The sequence below is a fragment of the Mauremys reevesii genome, linkage group 7 (assembly GCF_016161935.1).
Source record: "Mauremys reevesii isolate NIE-2019 linkage group 7, ASM1616193v1, whole genome shotgun sequence".
NCBI classification, from domain to species: domain Eukaryota; kingdom Metazoa; phylum Chordata; order Testudines; family Geoemydidae; genus Mauremys; species Mauremys reevesii.
Window position 1 is genome coordinate 38,604,846 of NC_052629.1, and position 22,553 is coordinate 38,627,398.

Genomic DNA, 22,553 nt, shown 5'->3' on the forward strand with positions numbered 1-22,553 from the left:
AAAATTTCCTTATTACAGGAAGTCCTGTCTCCATCTACTGGATAAACTGCTGCCCTGTACTCATGTTCCAGGATAGACTTCCAAAGCTTCACCTATTAGAAGTAGGACTCAATATGTTATAGATGACTGTTATAAAGTAGGAAGTGTGAGAAAGAACAGGGCATCATATCTTCTGTAACTTCAAAAGGCAAACTGTTCCCAAAATGGTTGAGAAATAACTTCTCAAACAATTTCCTATGGCAGAATAGCTTTTCCACAGTGAACTTATGATATCTGGAAGGCTCAGCCATATGTAGCGGGTGGAAGGCTGTTTCTTTCAACAAAGATTAGCCAGTCAGACAGATAATGGTAAACCTGGATACCCTTCTCAACTTTATTAACAACTGTTCATTAGCTTGATAAATGCCCTCCAAGTCTAGGAAAGGTTAAAAGCATGGCTATCTATTTTAAATGTTTACCTGCAATTGCAAATATTGGGAACTGGTGGTGGCAGGGGAGAACTGAGATACAGAGACAAGCATTCTTGAGGTTTACTGAATACATAGCTCTTCAGGGGCAAGTCTTCTGAAACACAAGACCAGTAAGGAAACCAATACTTTGCAAATATCATTAGATTTAGGCCTGAAAGGTCAAGAACTTGTTAGAAGCCTGGCTTTCTGCTCTTCCCCAGTCTGGAGGGTTCCTTTGTCTTGTCCCTCAGAAAGCTGCTTCTTAGCAGGGAAGCAGAAAAAAGCTCTTCTACAGGGAAGAGGCTCTCAAAGGATAGTAGCAGTAACTGAGTGCAACGCTAATGGATGGAAGCAGAGAACTGTAGCTCCTCTGTAGCACAGCATTCTATCCAGTAGAGAAACAGACTTCTGCAGAAAAAGCCCAGTTTCAGCAGAGCAGCCCGCCTTGTGCTGACAGGCAGGCTTTACCAGGAGTGGATGCCCCATTGAGAGAGAAACACTTTCCCATCAGTGGTGCTAAATCCAAGGGAGTATCTGACCTCCTGCTTGTTGATATTATCTGGTATGTAACGGTGAACAGAATGAGATTGAACTGGGAGATAAAACCGTGCAAAGAGTGGGGGTAAGAATATAGATACATAGATTTTTGTTTGTTGGCAATAGTCCATATTAATAAAGGAAGCAATTACACATACAAAATCACTTGCTGAACATTTTAATAGTTTGCGAAATATACAGCTATTAGAATTACCTAAATATCACTCATAATTAAATTACAAAAAGTTGGTATATAGCATATTCTATTGGTCTATAAAATAATGGACAGGTTATACATCCACAATACCCCCGGCAGTCCAATAATGGCAAAAAACAAAGTATGAACCACAGTCAAACATATACAAATTAAAGGAGATAGAGTGACATAATTTAAACATTTGAACCAAAGGAACTGAAACCAGACTAGGTACATTCATCAAGTACAATAAATTTAGCATTGTAGTTTTTAAAGTCACCAGTTAATAACACAGCTTTAGGTGCACTTTCACATGCTTTCAAATATCTTCCAGTACAGATCCCAGAGTAATAAAGTGCCTTTGTTCACTCTAGTTTCACTTATATTCAGGTGCAATATACATCACACTTGGAAAGCGTTACTTCATAGCAGATTTATTAATATCTCATTGAACAGATTAGTATCCAGTCCCAATGTTTATACAATTTAAAACAAGGTGTTTTAAAAGTACATTTGTTCCTGGTTACCACTCTTCTGCATAATCTCCTTATTTCTGTTGGATTTCATATAATCAAAATGATTTCCAACAAGAATTAAACTCCAAAAATGTGGGGCCCATCTTTATGAAATAAAATTATGGCAAAATATTTCCTGAAATTCACTTTTCCTAAAATGGACTTTTTTTTTATTTTACTGTGTCAATTATGACAAACATTTGCAATTTGGAAGTCGTAATGTTCACTGGTGCTTCAATTAACAATATATGTACAATGGCAAATGTGCAGTATTTAGCCTGTGGATATGTAATTGAATGAACTTCACAGTAAGACTTTTACTACAATATGTTTGTAATTCAATGGACAGCATGAGCAAGTACCATAGGAATGAGATACATGAAAGCTTAAAGTCTTTGGACATTATCTGTAATAGTTACTTGCATTGCAGAATTAAGCAGATGTCCCACTCATTGTATACGATGATCCTTTACTGCTTTCAGCTGTACTAATTTAACCACCCCAAGCCTGGCACTGAATATTGATTACATTAAAACAAGTCTTGTTTTCATGCACCATGCTTTGAAAGATTCTCTTTTAAACACAGACACAGCTAGTTTCATAAAACCTAAGATAACTAGTTTCCAACCAGATTACATTACTTTTTTGATGGTGACAAATGTTAATGTACAATTGCACTTTCCACATTATTTAAAGCATTTGGGCAATGTTCTCCAGTAGGTGTATCTTAGTTATATAGATATGGGACTTTAAAAAAAAAATTAATGACAACATCAAAATCCTCTTTAAAGCATTCCATTATGATGCTTTAGATGCTACATATGTGAAGTCACTAAAGATATCAAAGCAGGAGCTGAAGGCACTCAGCAGGGAAGATTATTGCAAAAAAGTAAATAATTAAATAAGCAAATAATAGTTTAAATAGCAGATGTGGACATGTTTATATAGAAGGCTATTAAAGTAGTCCAAGTCTTAAAAAACCCAATAAACCTAAAATTGTTAGCCCCTACCAGACATGTTAGTGGTTCTACCCTTTCTTTCTCTTCCTAGACTTCATATTACTTCCAGTTTAAACAGAATATAAAATAGTTTCAATGGTGTTCAAAAGTTTTTAGGTTGCAAGTAACAAATGTTCACATCCTTATGTAGTTCATTCTTTTTTGTTGTCATGGACTAAGGGCCTGATCTTGCGTACTTTCTTATCCAGAACTCCCACTGAAGTCTATAGGAATTCTCTGTACACAATAAATGCATGATTGGCACCCTCAGGCATATTGATTTATGCCAATAACTTGATTACTCTGTTAATCCAAATCAAGTAATCTTTCCTACTCAACAGTCTATAAACCCCACATGGAAATGTAGTGTTATGTAGAAGCAAAAATAAAGTCCAACTGCACACTAGGGAAAAAATTAAGAGTTTGAGAATATTACAAGCTCCACGTTAAACACTGTTCATAGTGAAGATTTTATAGTTTTAACTTGTGAAACTAGTTGAATAAATTATTCAACAATTCATAATGGCATAATTTCCAACTTCATTTGAATCTATGCAACAAATTCCACCAATATGCAAAAATATCAAGAATGTAAATGCTTTGTTATAAAAATGTATACAATTTAAATTCCTAATAGGTAAACCTGTACACAATTCCCACAATTACATAGCTAGAAAGTCTTTAGACTATATTCACAAAAGATACATTTAAAGCAACATTTTCATGAATTTTCCCTTTTGACAGCTGATTATTTTGTTAGATCAAATGTCTTTCATGTTTATTGCTTAAATCAAAACACTAATTTAGTCAGATTTAATCAATAGATAAAGTGATCAGGTATTACTCCAATCAGTTATTTGTTTTTATTTAGCAGAAATACCCATAAGTTTCACTAATATTATACATGTATAATGTGGGGATTGTAAAGAGAGGACACAGACCATATGAAAAATTAGGCCCAAAAGAATCAATGCTAAAACACATGCATACTGGTCAGTGTGTCTTCCTTTTGTTTACTGTAAATTTTTGTAAACAGTTTACCAATGAAAGTCAAGGTACTAGTTTCAGTGATCTAACTACATTTCCAACTAAAACTGAAAATGTCTATTTGAACTGTACAAGACACTAATATATTAACCTAAAATGTGCAAAAATATAGTCTGAATGTAGTAATTTTGCAGGCTTAAACTCACAGGAGATACTATGTTGAAGCACTTCCACAACAAGCATTCAGCTATACCTAATTTCAGATTAAAAATACTAGTTCTATCTTCTGAGTTGCAGTTTTAATTAATAGAAAATATATCTGTAATTTCTGTTAAAAAAGGATATAATTATTTAGATTATTTTATTCAAAATAATCTGACAATTTAACAATATTCCAGGTGCATTGCCTGCCATAATCAACACTAAAAGGGCATTCAAATACTTAAGACATATATATTACAGTACAGACAGGAGTGCACACACATTTCTGACTGGGAGAAGACAGATCATTTTCCAACAACAGGCTCCATGGAATCAAAAGTTTGATTTCCCTCGCACAAATGTAGTAATATGCAACAGAGATGAATTACAGGTGAGAACTCAAATGCAGTTATAAAGTGGGTTTTCTACTGCTTTTTCTATAAAGCATTTTGAATATACTTGGGAAAATTGTCATTAACAAGCTAAACTACTCTAATTGCCATAAACAGGCTAGAATAGTGTTAACTACTTGTGGGATAGAACAAAACAGCAACACACAGAAACAAGAGCACAACTGCAACAAAATGAAACTTTCCCAGGAATATGACTCAAATCAATACTCCTAACTTCTGGTGAGCATCAGAGAGTCTAAATTTAAGCTTGTAAAGGAAATGCCACCAAAACATAAAATATCTTTTATTATTTTCCTTTAGCCTTCACTACACTTTGCATAATATTTCCATTAAAATGACTATGTTCCTGCTTTTGAGCAATTATTTTTCCATGCTTTGAATACATCTTGCCTTGCAAATTGCTTCTTTTAACACTAAGGTATTATCAACTATTAACTAAAAAAAAAAAAATCAATTAATTTCGTTTACAACCTATTGTGTTCTACTTTTATTTTGCTTCTAAATAAATAAGTATCTCAGCATCTAAATGTCGAGACAGCCTGATATAAAAACTAGTTAGATTGAAAAGGCAATTATCTCTTTCCAAAATACAAAACTGTTTCTAACAAAATTTGCAAAGGGAGTTGTAAAATCAGTGCACAGTGCATAACACTATATTGAGAAGCAAGGCCACATTAAATCCATGTTCAGAATTAATAAATTTATTCCAAGAGCAGAGGTCATTCTAGTCATTTTATTTTGGGTTTAACTTCAGCATAAAGCACCTTTCACAGCATGTACCAAAACATTCTAAGCATCTCATAAGGCTATGTATGCAAATTAGGACAGCAGCATAAATGGCACCTAAGGGGCAGGCAAAATATACTTGGGACATTCCATCACAAAACTACCGGTAATGCATATGAATCTTTATTTTGCCTGTACACAAAAACAGATTTGCTTTCAAATTACATACCTTACTTGTGTGTCAGTAATAAGGATCAAATTTAGCCCTGGTGTAAGTAAGGTACAACTCCAGTGAAGTGAATGAAACCGTGCCAGATTACACATGGGTTAAATTTGGTCTTTCAGTTACAAGGGCTCCTCTGCATGTCCCACTCATGGCTCCTATTAGGCACTACCCTACAGTGGAACTCTGAACATTTAATAAAATAAATAAATAAAACCAACAGGAAGAGGAAATCACAATATCCAATAAATGTTCCTTTTTAAAATGCCATATTTTGTTTTGCTTTTTTTTCTATAATGTCATTTTTAGAAGAAAGGAATCTGATGGAAGTTCTCCATTTAATCACAATGGCAGATATTCCATGGATAAAATGTAAGTAAAAGTATGTTTCAGAAGACAAACTGAACAGGCTTAGAAATTTTACATCAAATACAAGATGGGATTTCTAGATTTTTCTTTTTCCTTTTAAAACATAAATAAAGACTTATCACAGAAATATACAATTAAAGTTATTTTCATTTATGATTCTTTAGTCCAGCATTTCAATAGCACTTACACATTAATTACATTGTAGCCTGTCGACTATGAACTTGCATTAAGGGCTACCCATGAGAAAGGGGAAGCTCTTACCAGTTTTTAGAATGCAGCAATATCATGCCATTTCTTTAAGAAGCACCACTTGATATGCCGGTTGCTAAATTAGAATTCAGCATGTAAATAGGATCTCTCTCAAAGTAGGGTTACTCCAGTTTTAACAATGTAGTAATCACGGGGAGCAATACTGAGGACATCAGCCTAGGCTTTCTAGTTTTCTGCCTATCTTCCAACAACCTGTTAATTTAGATAAGGCTCAGTGTCAAGGCTAGGTGGACAGACATCATCTAACCAAAAGCAGTTATGGGGAGCGACCTCAATCATTAATTCTGAGATAGCACTTTTCCTTTGATTTGGGCAAAGCATGTTTCATTACATTAATTCATATATCCACTATCACCACTTCTTGAACTTTCTAAAAATTTTTATCCTTTCATACTTTACTAATCAACTACCAATTAATTTTCCTGAGTAAGAGTATAAAAAGTTAAACCCTTCTACCAAAAGTACAAAGACAAATAAAATGTAGAACAATACAAACCCAGTTATACAGCATTACAAGAGCAGAAATTCTTTTATGTTGTTGCTTTTCGTTATCATTGGCCCCCACTAAAATCCATAACAAAGAATTTAGTTATCCAAAATATTTTGAAGTACAGTAATTAAATTCTTCAGACCATAAATGTAGCCCTTGTCCTTTGTGTTACTAGGAAACACATGAGCAAAATCTATCATTCTGACTTCTACATCTGCATTTTCCTTCATCTCTTTGGGCATATGGCGGAAAACCTTTTCCAGTTGGGGTATAACATTTCCATTTAGATGTTCTTGGGAAATGGAAGTGCTGCTTTTCCATACATTGTCTTGCTCCAGGTTTTCGGCTTTTAGTGAGATCTGACTGTGGTGCCTCTTTGAATATGCCTTTTTGTGAAATGCATAAATTTTAGGCAAGCTTTTACCTACAGAGGCCTCTATTTTTCCATTCTCTGTAGAATTTATTACATGAATATTATTATTATACTCCAGTAAGTCTCCATCTTGTAACAGTCCTTTAGGCACTACTCTCTTCTCTGCTAAAGTGCCATCACTCAACCTTGTGGCTGTCAGCTGACAGGAACCTTCATAAACAAACAGTAATGAACTTGCATAGAAGTTAAGCTGCTCCTGGCTCTCAAACCACTGCAAGATTTTTTCAATCTTTTGAATACTGGCAGCAACAGCATCTTTTCTCAAGCAGTACCCATTATGAAAAAACCTGGACATTCCTGAAAAAAGGAAACAAACTTTCAGGTTAAGTAACGTTATAGTATATGTATTGCTTTTAAAAATTCAACATTAAAAAGGATTTTTTCCCTTCTATTACAGTGGTAAGTTTTTGGGTCCAAATCTGTTCTGATTTCAGTGGCTCAAAATCAAGATGCGTACAATATGTTCCTTTCTATACACACTTAAAATTCAAATAAATTAGAACTATATTGCACATCTAGCAGTATATATAGCACTCATTACAAGTATAAAACTGAAAGTATTGAAAATTGACAAATTTATTCACAGAACAAGTGCAGCAAGGAAACCAACCAAATAAGTTGTCAACCATGTCACACTATCAATCTGCATCAATCTTTTTGCGGGGAGACCAACGCTCCCAGGAAGAGCAAGCACTTTGGTCTCCATGCTCAAGTAGTCCTTTGTTTCTTTACTAAAACAGTCAACAAGGTGACAAATTAATGCAGATGTGGAGGAATTTTTGTTAAATGGACATGTGTCAATTAGGAATTGGTTTGAAATAAACATCACAAAGATCAAACACCCATATGGTAGAAACCTTTGTTGCGTACAGACCTGCCCCAGCTTTAAACAGGCTGGTTTTAGAGAGAAATAATTTTATTCTGAAACATACAAAGGCCACTGCACCACCCATTCTGTTGCAGTTATTTAGGAAGTTGATAGAGGTTCATTTTAAGATGCATGTTCAGAAGGTAAGGGTAGGCTTAAATTGAGGAAAACTGATGTAAGTAAACATACATTTACAGCAGCCTTATCAAAACAGGGCATAATGCATGCTCTGTTATATGATCTTTCAAAGGTAAATTTTTATCATCTGATGTGTATTTAACACTCTCGTGAATTTATTCTAATAAGTCATATCGGCACAGAACAATTTACTTGTAAATAAGGAGGTAATTTGTGGTAGAATACAAGAAACAAATGTTCTGGGACATTTACTGTAATCTGCAGAGCTATTTAGGCCAAATGCCTAAGTTTACTTGGATTGTCACTGATTAATTCAAATGCCACCCAAGCCTGTTGCAGATCCAGCAGGTTATCCAGTAAACAAGGGTCCACAAGAAAATAGAAAATATGTAGAGTCTGAAATTTCCTATTCACTCAGTACTATGTGCATGTGCACATCCATCCACATACACTTTAATTCACTTACCGTCTTTTATTGTTTCTTTTGTTAAGCTTCTTCCATAGTGCTGGTTTTGTGTCTCATAACTGTCGGAATGAATATGGTAAACCTGCAAAAAACAAAGGAATTCCGAATTCATCCAGAGCAGTTGATATTCCTGTATAGCTATGAGTCATGTAACAGATATTCTAAGAAAACTTTGATAAATTTGTCCCAGTGAGTCATACCTCCAGATTTTAAGAGGTCAGCACTGCCCTCTTGTGCTCTACTATGCCAATTATCAATCTGATCCAATTTTACTTTAAGAATACAGACTTTTGTAGTGATGAAATACTCGCAACTATCATTATCAACAATTTATTGGTATCTTGGAAGCAAACACTTTATAGTGCTGTCTAATGTGGATTTATTTGGCAAACCAGAAAATAACATTCCACTACAGGTTTAACTATTTGCAGTAAATTATTCCCACAGTAAAATACTCTGGTGTAAATAGGGTGACCAGACAGCAAGTGTGAAAAATCGGGATGGGGGTGGGGGGGAAATAGGAGCCTATATAAGAAAAATCAGGACATCTGGTCACCCTACGTGTAAAACAATTAAACTCAACAAGCTTATAAAAATCAAGCCTAACTTTAAAGTTTCATAATTTTCAAAGCATGAACTATTTCAACAAGTTTACTAAGATAAGGAGTAATGTGGTTCCATGCCAAACCATAGCAGATTTTCAAGGCCTGACAGGTGAGTTTTTCATTTGGAACTGAAATTGGTGTCAATCCGATTTTTTTTTAGGCATTGTCTGCACTACAAAGCTGTATGTTTTAGCAAAAGCAGTACAAGCCTTCTAGTATAGCTGCAGTTATAGCAGTATAATGGTGTTTAATATTGTATAGTTATTCCCATACAAGAAGAAGAATAAGCTGTACATACGGGTAGGGGAATATGCTGTACCACATAACTAAGCCACAGTAGAGTTTGCATTGGTGTAACTATTTCAGGGTGTTTTTTTTAAATTGCAACCCTGACAGATATACCAGGACAAAACTTGCTGGTCAAAAAAGATCTACGCTTTTATTTACAACATTTACATAAAGCCTGGCTTTCAGAAGCAGGGATGTTTAACAACATGTCAAACAGGGAATTGTCTCTAGCAGAAACCTCATGCCTGGCACCTATGCCCTGTCCCAAGAAACAATGCTCTCACGTTCTCTCCAAACAGTGCTAAGAGATCTAAACAAACTTGTAGCCAAAACTGCCTACTTAATACACTGGCCTTATCTTCACTGCATGCTAACCTCATGCTCACCCCTCTTTCCCCCCCCAAATACTGTACACATTCACACATCCACACTGCTATCAGTGCCACATGGCAAGGCAGCCGTGTTCTGAACTGTAAGGCAGACAAGGTAGTTATGTGTTGGTACAGGGTTAATGCAGTTAAAAGGTGCAGCCATGGGCATTCACAATAAACTGAGGTATTCTAGTCCTTCAATCCCTTCCTATAATCCCACTGGGCATCCATTCCTGTGTACTACCTTGCAATCTGCCTCTGCCTGTCCACGTTCATATCCCTCTACTCAGTGTCCATGATCCAATCGATTGCTGTTGCTCCAGGCTTCCCCATCCCAGGTTTAAACAACAGTACAATGGCCCCTGATAAGGCTGCACATCAGCATGCAGACACCGGGCCATATGAACACACCAGAATCTTGATGCAGCTTTGAGCTGAAGTGAGTAAAACCCATGACTTGAACAGTACAAAGAGGAAAATCAAAGGTATATCTAAGAAGCTGTGAGAAGAACATGGGATCAAGTAGATCAGACAGCAGGGCAACAAAAAAAGGGGCTGACTCAAAGTGAGCAACCGGAAGGCCAGGGATAAGAAGAAATCAGTGATAACCCTACACCCATCTGCTTTACAAAAGAATTGGACCATATTCCAAGCACCCATGTGAGCATGAAGGCCCATTTCACCACAGAATCATCTGTAGAGTTGGGATAGGTGAAGGCTCAGACCCCAAAAACTCTGAATCACAGGACATGTTCCTTCATGTATCCCAAGAAGACCGCTAAGTGGTGGAGGTTTCACAAACTTAAAAAGCAGGGGAGGACTTAGCATCTCAGGTCAGGGAGGATGTAACACAATTATGCTCGCCTCCCATTCCCTCTCTCCCCCAACTGCATTCTCAATTCCCAAATCACACTGTTGTATGAATGCAGTAGCTTATTTAATGAAAATGCTTTAATATAAAAGTTAGGACGTTTGTGGCCACATCTCAACTAAAACGTAAACTGCACGTATCTGATCCCACTAGACTCCCAAAAAAGACCATGCATCTGATTCTTTGTGGGCAGATCTGTGCACCAATGAGGAGCCCCAAGTTAATGGGTTTCCATATGGGCAGACCCAGATGCAGAATTGGGGCCCAGCACACCAGTCTCTTTTTAAACAGATGTTAATAATCTGGATTCTACAAGAGAAGGCGGCAAAGAAATTCAAATAATGATTAACTTTCAAAGAAAACCCTCCTCATATGAACTTAATCAGGACTTTGTTCTTGTTTCCAGGCGTGTCAATGTGTTATCTTATTTCTGTTTAGTTCAAACAGATCCTTGTGTGAGAGAGATCTCTTTTTAAGTACAGTTTTAGTTAACACTACATATTTGGTTTAATGTAAACCTCAAATTCAAAAGAAAAGGTGGAGCCAATATTCTCCTTTTAAAATGTTTAATACATTAATAAAATGACTGGGTTGAAAATTTGCAACTCCAACTTCAGATATTACGTTGTAAGATGATTTACAGAAATCAAGGCAAATATTACATTATATTAGTTATACTAATCCAGTACTGATTTTCAGGGCAAGACAGTGAAATATACAAACTGTTAAAAATAATAATCTATGGTTAACACCCCTCCCCCGATCCTCTACAGACCTTCATCTGAATCTTTATCAAATAAAGTACTATTCTGGTTTCATAAATAAATATCTAGATTAAATATTTTTCAGACTTCTTGAACATGTCAAAAATCAGTTTTATAAATGTGCAAATTAAGCTTCATTACTGATTCAGGAGTGCTTTTATTTATTCATTTGGTCATTTATTTTTACATATAAATATATTTTATATTATAATTATACATACAGTGTTCTGTTTACATAAAGGTATCTCTGCTCTTACAGAAAGAATCTCAAATATCAATAGCCTGCCTGCTCACAAGATTGGAAGATCCAGGCAGAAAGGAGTGCATGACGTGATGAAACACAGCAAGCAAACAAATATTGAGACATTCTGATGCAAATCAATATAGTTCCCATTATACCAGCAGAGGACCTGGCCCACTAAGTTTTGACAAACTTTTTTTTTGGGGGGGGGATTAAGGATCTGAAAAACCTCTAGGAACTCCTTTTTATTCTCTCATTCTAATACCCTTAATCTCTATTAATGGCTGGTATTGTATTGTTATTGACAAGGACTGTAAATTCACTTAGAAACGTTGACATATGTTCTCTTTTTTGCACTGACACGATGAAGGTACAAAATCTCACTGCTGCTGAGTGAGAAAGGCACAAAGATACAAAGTGTACAGTTTGTTCTCTGGTTTATAAACAACAGTTCTGGTTTATGTGCACACCGGTTTAGGAGAACAGCTCTGAGTAAGCATACAATTAATTAAGTGAAGACATACAGTTTGAATATACAGGTTTAACTCATTCCTTGAATAAGTAACAAAGAACACTTCGGTGCCAAGTTATGGACTCAGAACTGATTTAAATTAGTTCAGTGAAAAAGCAGAATATAATTGAGGATTCCTATGAAAAACATTCAAAATTATGAACTATCTCAAAATGTTTTCTGAAATACAAAAGATCTGCAGTCCAAAACATTATTCCACAGAGTTGATAAGCTTTCAAGAGCAATTAAGACATTTGTGCTGCACCATAACCTTTCAATAAATCGGGGGGGAGGTGCGCAGTGGTGGGCAGTCTCTGCCTCATTTATTATTATTTATATTATGGTAGCACATAGGAATCCCACTCAATGATCAAAGCCCTGTTGGACAGACAATAATGACAACAGTCTCTGACCTAGAGAAACTAAAAGTACATATTTTTAGCAGCCAGGATAATTAACCGTTGGAACTTTTAACAAGCAACATAGTGGATTACTCAACACTAGGAACCTTTAATCAAGAAGAGATGTCTTTCTAAAAAGATATCTTTTAGTTCAACCACAACTTATTGGACTGACTTTTTGGAATTACTGTATCAAATTCTGTGGCCTACATTCTGCCAGAGATCAGACTAAACAAATGATCATAGTGGTCCTTCAGACCTTAAAATCTTTGACTTACAGACTAGATGTCACATAGGAAATGACAGGTGAGGAACACAGACAAATAGGGGGAAGATGGGAGGACAAGGTAACTAACTAAACAGTTTTGCAGAAAATCAAAGTCTTGGCTTGTCACTTGCCATAATCAATCATCTTGGATTTGACTTCCAGTAAGTTTCTCTGAGTTTTAGTCTCAGAAATTTAGACTCATGAGTATGTAGGATAAATGTGATGTTACAGTTTTCACCACATTTACAATGTCAAAAGAAGTATGAAAAGTGAGTGCAAGATTTTTCAACAACTCCATTACTAGTCTCCTTTAATTACCTCCCAGATCTTGCTACAGTGTATTAGATGCAATGAGGTCTACAATCACCTCTGGAGAGAACTTTCAACAATAAAAAAAATGGTTTCAGTTGAAGTCAGTCAAGATATTTAACAAGGATATCTGGGTCATGGAAACTTTCTATACACTGGAAAGAAAAGCCATGAAAATAGCTCTAATGATATGTGTCTGCTTTACACTGTGTGCTAACTGTATTAACTTTCTATTAACAGAGGAGAAATTACACTTGTGAAGATTAATTTACTGCCCTATGCTTTAAAGACAATTTCATTAGCTCTAAGGACGACATGTTTTGAGTGCAATATTATGGATGAAAATTTAATTCCACTGAAGTCAAGAAATTCAAGTTATAGATCCTAAAATCAAACACTTCCCATGTCACAGGGTGACACTGGCTCTTTAAGAGGGAGCAAAGCCAGTGTACCTGGGACAGTTCTGCTAACACCAGCTGAGCTTTAGAAGAAGGAACCTGGGTTTAGAGTGAGGGAGATCCGGTGACTCAGAGCTAGGAAGCAGGACTACCAGAATCCCCTGGGAGGGAAGTCAGTGACAGCCTGAGAAGTAAAGGGGAAAATCCCTTGAGATTTATAGACCAGGGTGAGCTGAAGAACTGTTGTTTGTTTGTTTTGCTTAAATTTGGGGCAAATAAAAGAGATTGTTGGCGTGTTAATATGTCTTTGCAAGCTATATGTGGCCTTACCTGCATTTATGCAGTACATATTTTGCACTGTTGCATATGCTGTTAAAACCTCTCTCTTATACCGCATATATGGGTGCCAAATTTTGTTTCCTCCACCATATTTTACATTTCTCAACTTGTGTGTTAAATTCTCTTTGCTTTAAAGTTGGCTGTTTTGCAATCAATTTCCTTTTTTAAAAACAAAAAAACCTAATCCCACGCTGAACTACACACAATTTTATCCATGTTCAATATGAGACTATGAATCTATCTGGAGCACAATCTTTAGGTTCGCTGAAGTGAATGCACATTCCAAATCTATTCTTCACATACTTCAGACATTAATATGTGTGCACACTTAGTGGAATGCCTATTCATTGAAATAAAATGCACCCGTGTTTAGTATATTGAAAACACTGCCAGAAATATTCCGATAAAACAATGGGTTTACTTTACAAAGCACTTGCTTCTTTTCACAAGTGTGTTTTAGGATAAACCTTATTAAAACAGAGAGGTTGTCTCATGGACTCTCTCCACCCATCCTCCAATTCATAACAACCCTGTATCAACTAGAGCAATGTCTTAGATGGAAAGAGTAATAATAGGTAAATATTTTATGTATTTTTAGCTGCCCTTATGCTATTGTAAGTGGTTAGTGCTTTTTGAACAATGGTTAATCCCAATTTCTACTTTATTTTTTATTTTATTTGTTCACCCATCTGTTCTCTCTGCTGGAAACAAGGAGGCCTAGTAATGTGAGGGCAGTCTGATCTCTCACAGCCTACCAGCAAGTGAACTGCAGACTACACTTTGGAAATCTCTGCTATATAACATGCTCTAAGGCAGGGATTCCCAAACTTTTTTCCCTGAGGCCCAGCTGTACATCTGCAATAGGCACTGCGGCCCACTATTAACGCTTCTTGAGGAAAATTATTTTAATTACATACATATAAACTGTAAATAAACAATGCATGTTTCCTTTTCATTTTAATGTAAACAATTATAATGATAGAAATCCCTAGCAATATGCACTCAAAGAAAAGCTTCAAGATCTTTGAAACCAAACAGTTTTACTAAAACTGCAGTTGAAAAAAAAAAAAATGTTGAGAGCAAAATGTCATGTTCACACAAGGAAAAAACACTGTATAAATGTATAATGTATGAAACTGAATAAGCAACACAAGGTTAACAAAATTGTTAAAAATACATTATGTTTTTTTTTATTTTAACACAAAATAGTTGTCCAACTTTGAACACTATATTGTGTTTCAATTTTTTTTTATGGTAAAATCTGGATTTCTGTGCTGTGGAAGTAAAGAACCAACTCTACTCTCTACTAATTGGAAAAGAATCAAATATTGTAACTAAAAATATAAAGTAAGTTAACACAACACAGTGAGGCAACAGGCACTCATCCGATCCGCTAAAGGAGAATCCAAACTTCAAGTATTTGTCGTCATATTTTCTTACCACTTTATTTATTCCTTCGACTGGCTCATTTTTGTGTAGCTGTAGTTGGTCCAGGACTTTCATTATTTTCTCCAACAGCACACACTTCTCATTTTCAAAAATTAATAAATCCATGTCAGACTGAAATATTGTTTTGCCATTTTTTTTTACAGTTGTAAATGGTGGACTGCTCACACGTTGCTAGTTACCTTGCAGTGAAATGCACCATTGTACTTGCAATAATTAAACATACTGCAGTTTATTTAAAAAATACAAGTTTTTTCTATACTTTGTCCAACATATACAGCTCAAATCATTACATTTATATAGCTTTTACTTAGATTACACAAGTCACGTGAAGTATTAAGAGCTTGACTAGACAATGCAGTTGCACCGGTAGACTACCTGGAACTGTATCATGGCTCACCTTTGGACCACGGTCCACAGTTTGGGAATCCCTGCTCTAAAGAAGTGCCTCTCCAGCTCTCTTTTTGTGCAGACCACTCTGTAAGAGAAAGATCCACCATGGATTCCCTACTTCCCATTCTCTACCTCATGGCTCTCAGAATGTTTCACTCTGCAAAACAAATTCTGTATGGCATGGAAGGTTGAATGGTTCACAATCATGCAAATTCAATTTCTGTAGATCTTTCTACATACTACCCTTTCAAGCACATGAAAGCTAAGAAATATTTAACACTGTTAGCAACTGATGAAACTAAATATGTGATCCTTGAAAGCAATTCTCTGCAGTCTACTGAATTAGTCAACAATTTTTATTATTACAGATCATCATCTCTAATAATAAACTGTATCAAGAGGAGAGACTGAAGAACAGGGAAATGCCTACTTTCTTTATTATAATGCCCTTAGTTTATCATCTTCTCCATCAGAGGGCAACATCCCTTGCATATGACCGCTGGCATATTGAGTAACAGATGATCGCATACAGAAGTAATCGATTAAAATCCTATCTTTACCAAAAATAAAACAGGAACACAGGAAAAAGTTAACCAACAGAAGAGATTTGGGTATAAGGAAAAGTCTTGTGAATCCATTACTAGCTGAGCATTATACAAAAAAAGTGTACTCCAACCACTTTTGCCAAGAAGCAAACTCTCTATACGTAAAAAACAACAGAAATACTATTTCTGCAGCTTTTGTACAAGATGTACAAAATCCAGATACCACAATGGCACTAGATAGGACAGCATGGTGTCCAGATGAACTACGGCTGAGAAGATAATTGTTGCTACGAAGCTGAATGAATTTTCCATGTGAACAAGACCACCACAATTAATGACAGAGAATGTAAACACTAATAGTTGTCACAATTACAAAATAATGTAAAAATAAGCATTGTGTTTACATTGTCAGTGAACTATAAAAACATATAAAATATAGTGTTTTACAGGTCAGAGAAGAGAGGTTATATAAAGAGAACAATAAATTAAAATCAGCCACATTCCAGCAGAGCTATAATGTTCATCCTTCCTTATGGGACTGGAATCCAATTGTTTCTGATTAGTCATTGTATAAGAGAATGTGGGAGGAGAATAAAATCTTACATAAGTACTACGTGTCCATGTTATAATTCCTAAACAAAAAAAACCCAAACAGTACCTTAAAAAGGAGTTACGGTTGAGAGCACATACCAGTAGTTTAGGGTAAAAAACATTAGAGATGTGGGAATTATCTTCAAAACAATCGCTATACACCCAGGAATTTCAGCATTAAGGTTAAACTTTAATGAAGCACAAACACGTTAAAGGTATGAAAAGATTCAGTTAAGATACTTAAGCAACCTGAAAACCTTCAAAAGCCCTTCAGTTTTTGATGCTTGCAGATGAAGGGCTTTGGACCCTTTGGCTTTTGATGCTGCTTAAGCAGACAGCTCTGGGCAGATAGTACAGGGCTGCTTTGAGGCCAGTTCTCAATATGAAACCCACCTTACAAAGCACAGCCTCTCCTTGCTCTCCCTTAACATAGGGACCTGAAGAGAGATACACAGGCTGAAGAGAATAAAGCAGCCTCTATCCCCATTGCCTTCTGCAGTGACCCCTGCACAAGGTCCCCATACAAAAGGTCTCAGGCTTAAGGCAGGTCCTCAAGCTCCCTCGCTCTCTCTCTAGACTTCTTGGTGGAACCCAGATGCCTCCATCCCAGACGAGGCAGCTCTTGTTACCATCTCACTTGTATCAAAAGTCAGCTTCACCTGATGCCAGGTCAGGTCTACATCTTCATGGACTAACTATGTAAGCTTCTGGTGTTTCATTGGATAAGAAAATCAGCCCTCTTCAAATTAACCCCAGCACATTGTCTCAGAATTCTGAGGCACAATACTAGGAATGCAGATGGTCTTTGTTCTAACCATGGCTTCAGGCACTATGAAGCTCTCGTAGGAGGACACTTCATGCACAAATTAAATGCATTCACTTCTGAACTTGTGACTAAATTCAACGTAACTTTTTCATTTTTTTGGCTTAACATCTACATTTGCTGCCCCCATTCAATTAAATACCCATATATAGAAAACCCCATTATCTACTTTATTAAGACTCCAAAACAAACATTTATCTTAAATTTTCATTTTTACATTCTATACCAGCACAGTATTAGCTGAGACAGCAGAAATCTCAGATCAAATATTATTTTTCCCCAACAGATCCCAGAAAAACTATTCCAAAAGATCTCCCTCTTAAAATAGTAACAGGATATCACAATGAGAAAACAAAATGAAGGAAATATGAGTAACACTCTTCATCTACTATAAATACAGACAGAAAATGCCTCCCAAATTGAAGTGTGTAGTAAATCGATGACAAAATAAAGTCTTTCTGAAAAGGATAATCTGGTTGACAGGCTTCTACAAAATGTGTCAATCGATGTACAAAATAACTGTTTACAGAAGATTAGAGATGATCTAAGTAGTCCATCGGATAGTTCTTCTAATGAAAAGGAGCTCTCTATTGCCCTCAAGGCTATAAAGCTTAGTTTTTAATGCACTCAGACATCATGATCTGGTTTATAGATTTGAGAGCGAAATCTTTATGTGCTTAATGATCCAGCATAAGCTGCTTAACACTTCTGTATAAAAGGGAAGTTGTGCAAGATTGTTACAAATACATTTTCCAGGGTTAGTAATAATACAAGTAAAAAGTCTTGTTTTAGACCTGGAGTAAGACAGACAAGGACAAGAAAAAAGATGCAATCGTTCAGTTCAGATGTTCTAAAGGTCTGTAATCTTCTCTGCCTGTCCCTCTCAGGTCTCAAATGTGCATTACCTTGAATGTCTATTTAGATACAAGCATACAAATGCTTGAGAAGTTGATGTTTGAAAAGTCTGCTTCTGATAGAGAACACACTCGGTGTGGTACTCAAGAAACTAGCCAAATTTTTTGTATTTGCATTTTACCTTCTCTCCTTTAGATATGTTGTTTCCCTCAGCCCATTAAAGCATAAGTATATGCACGCACCAGAAACAAACTAAATCAAAATTTCAGATTAGGAGACCATACAGCTCATGATTAGGTTATCCAAGAACAAGTCTCAAAGAGCTTCTTGGTCCCCAACATAATTAATGAAGGAGCTGCAGCATGGTCTATATTCCTTCCTGCCCCCAAGAGTAATTCTTTGATTTTATACCAAGTGTCAGTTCACTGAAACATAAAATCCTGTCCGACTCTCAAGCAAAATCTAGATCAACACCAAAAGATGATAATGCAGGAAATAAGCATCTAGCTATTCAAAATGACCCCATATTGGCAAAAACAAGCAAAAATATTCATAAGCAAAATCCTTGTCAATTATTTTACTTTATGAATCTCTGCCACTGCTCAATAATTAGTGCAAAAGTGGTTGGAAAGTGCTTTAGCAATATAAAGAAATATTACTCCTAGGAAGGGGGTGGGGCAGAAGACATCATGGAAGAGATGAGGAAAAGAAATTTTGTATTTGAAACAATCATGAAGATTATTCTGGACAGGCTGAGTGCAAGAAAAGGTCAATCATGATGTTGTTGAGCACTGCCTTTACTGGAGAAATGCACAATATGTGTCTCTTCGCATTATGTGGTCAATATCTTCATGAACTAAAGTCCAATGATGCCAAAAAACCTTAACTTTGTGCACTGTTAGTGGTAAACATTGAAGTCAGAAAGTAGCATAACTATAAATAAAACTTTAAAAAAAAAACAGAATAGACTGTAAATGTGTGTGTGCATCTGTCTCCACATACCACAAATTTCTTTGAAACTTCAAACATCAAATTTCTTTTTATCTCAGAAAAATATAACATCTATTTCTATTTAATATCTCAGGCCCTGATCCTTGCAAACAAACACTTAGGCATGTGCTTAACTGTACACGAATAGACCCCAAACAACATTAATTGGACAACTCACATAAGCAGAGTTAAGCAAATGTGGGTATTTGCAAGATTAGCGCCCTTGTCTTGAAAGCAAAGCCAAAAGCTGCCTTAATATGTATTGCTGACAAGATGTCCCATAAAATCATTCTATTTGTAAATATTTTTAATATACCAAAATAATACAAACCAACACATTAAAATGTGGGTTTATTACTATACAAAGTAACTAATATATTCTTTATAATTAAAAAAAAAAACAAGGAAAATTTGCTTTGATAATCCCCAAAGTTTAGATGATGACAAGTGAAAATAAATCTTTGGGACAAAACTAAATTCAGTTTTAAAAGACCCAATTTCTAACTTGACATATTTTTGTATCATACTTATTTATATGTTCAATTTATGGTTAGGATCTTGGAAGGGACGTTGCACAGTTAAAAGAAATTTTTTAAACAAGAGCTGTGTTTTTAAATATATTTTATGTGACATAACAATATTTGTGAATTTACTCAGATAACATTTTAGTGACACAGGAGGGACAGAAGTGTGTTATTTACTAGAAAACTATTAGTTAAATCTTGTTAACTCTTAGCAATAGACCAGGGCATAAACTGAATTTGAATACAACAAAAGATTAGGTCTTACCCTCATGCCTAGCACCAAGAACCCAATTTCTTCCATTAGTGGGTACTTGCTGACCTGTTGCTGAATCTTCTCAGCTGAAGCATATGGATCATAACTTTTCTGGCCTATTTTCACATCCATTATACACGGCTTATTAAACTTACGCGTCACATCTTCCAGTTTTAGGTATAGATCTGTTAAAAAGACAACTCTGTTAACAATAGGATAACACAAAGTACTTTATTATATAAGTTATGCCTGAATCAGTGGCGGTGGGGGAGCACACTTTAGATGTTAAGTTTAAGTGTTAGAATAGGGAGGACAAATCTGTACCAGTGAATAAAAAACCAAACAAACAGAAAAAAACCCTCACTAGCATGGTACACATACAAATTCTGTTGCAATTAAGTCTCAAAAAGTAGCCACCAATCTTCCTGCCTCAGGAAAACACATTAATTACAACAGCCTATCCGGTACTGAATCAGATTCAAATTTATTGCTGAAAAGGAATTCAGGAGTTTGATTCACATGAGTCTTTAATAAATTTAAAATAAGTACCAATGATCTAATTACCGGTAAGTATTATCTTTAAACATGAGACAAGTAGAATTAAAAATCAATGGGAATTGTTGTTTTAGGGGGAAAAGGCACATCTCATATCCTTACCACAGCAAGATAAAAATTCTCCACCCACTTCTCTCATCCACTTTGACCATCCTAGTTCAAGACAGAACTTTCCATCTGTACTCAGCAACAAAGCATTTTGGCCTAGTGTGTGCAATAAAATCTTTAACTGAAACAGAACAGAAACTTCCAAACTGTTTACAATCGCATAAGTCTTTTGGATAGAAATACATTCAAGATGTTACATCAAGTCTGTATGTCTATCCAAGCAAAAAATGCTCTCTGTTGGCATTTTCAGACATGCTTATGTGCAATCACGTCTCCACTTTTCACAGGTACCAGGTACTATATTGTAGGTTAGAAAGCCTTTAGGGTCAGTTTGAGTATGGAGCAGTGTATTTCCTGCGTCACCCCAGGAGGAGTGCAGAGAAGGAAATGCAACTCAAACGGTTACAATTCCTTCCCTGAAGCAGAAAGAGCCTGCAAGAGATAAGGGTACATTTTATCAGCTTATTTCCCACACCTAGGCTCCCAAACAACTATGCTCCCCATTCCACACATTTGCTTAGCCTTAATACATTGCAGTACTCCATACAAGATGGGGAGATGACCAGGGTATACAGAAAAGGGGTGGAGGAAAAGAGGGCAGAAACGTTAGCACTAGTCACAAATCTAACTTTCAGACAACATGACACCCATTGTACAGGTTTTCAGCATATCTACTGCTGAAACTAAAACACTTTAGGGCCACATTTAGCACCCTGTGAATAAATGCATGCATATTCTTTTCTCCCGGCAGTCATCAGATTTGTATTCTCTCTCATATGCTGGACACAGATCCCCTGTTTAGCCAATTTTGAACTTATAAGCCATACATGATCATGAGAAAAAAAAATTCCTCACCTTTACAGACCATCATTTCATTCATTTTACATGACTCCTTTACAAGCAGCCATGCCAAAATGCACAAGAGTTTCAAGAATACAAGGGTTTGTTTAAAGATTTCCTTTTAAAAAGAAGAATTTTGTAAGTCCTAATACTACTACTGCATCAAGTTCAAATTTCTCACCATCTCCTTCAAGATCCTGCACAAAACTTTGTGCAATCTACATTTCTGCTCTCATTTATCCTCTTGCCATTTTACACTCATTACTCTCTTTTTCTTCATCTTTCTCCTGTTTTCCACACCAATCCAAACCACCTTCTTCTCTTCCTTCAAATCTCATCTTGAAACACACTTCTACAGCAAAAGTCTTTCAACAATAATATCTTCTAGACATCTCCACTACTTTGAGCATATACTTTCATCTGTATATCACAGCAGATATCTCTACGGTAGCAACTGTCTGAACTGAACCAGGGACTACGTGTTCTGTGTAGGAACAGGTTTGAGCCCACTATCTGCACTCAGTGAATAAAAGGAGAAACATCCTGTTCCAGTTCCAGGATGAACTTTATCTTTGGCCTCTCTCTCACTTCCTCTGTGGGGCACTTCCTTCAAGTGACAGGCCTATACCTGCACTTCTCTCAGGGTGGAATCCTGAAATTCACCCAACTTTTGACTGAATCAGCAAGTTACAGCATCCTCCCATGTACCAATCTTATTACCTCAGGTACAAATGAGAAGCCTGCTTTAGGCTCTCTCCAGGAGCTGTGACCAGCTGGTAAGGACAGCAGTGACAGGAAACAGCTTGTTCAAAACCAAGTATGATTTATTTATCCATAGGAACATCACAAGCAGAGATAAGGTTAAAGTAACAATAGCCCAAATGCATATTATCTTCTCTAAATTAAGTATTTCCTTCCTAGCTTAAGTAGGTCCTACTTGATGCAGATACACACAGCAACTGGGACTGAGCAAGACAGGCTGAGC

The 22,553-nt window shown here is 36.1% G+C and overlaps 1 protein-coding gene across 1 annotated transcript in view; it reads right to left on the reverse strand.

Moving 5' to 3' along the window:
• Positions 1-1,148: 1,148 nt before the first annotated feature.
• IPMK (inositol polyphosphate multikinase) overlaps positions 1,149-22,553 on the reverse strand; it is a 79,539-nt gene continuing 58,134 nt past the window's right edge. Inside the window, exons 5-7 of the mRNA XM_039547683.1 lie at positions 20,078-20,250; positions 8,280-8,361; positions 1,149-7,104 (exon numbers count right to left, since the gene is read on the reverse strand). Coding sequence (XP_039403617.1) covers positions 6,470-7,104; positions 8,280-8,361; positions 20,078-20,250 — 890 coding nt within the window. The 3' untranslated portion in view covers positions 1,149-6,469. The remainder of the gene's footprint in view (positions 7,105-8,279; positions 8,362-20,077; positions 20,251-22,553) is intronic.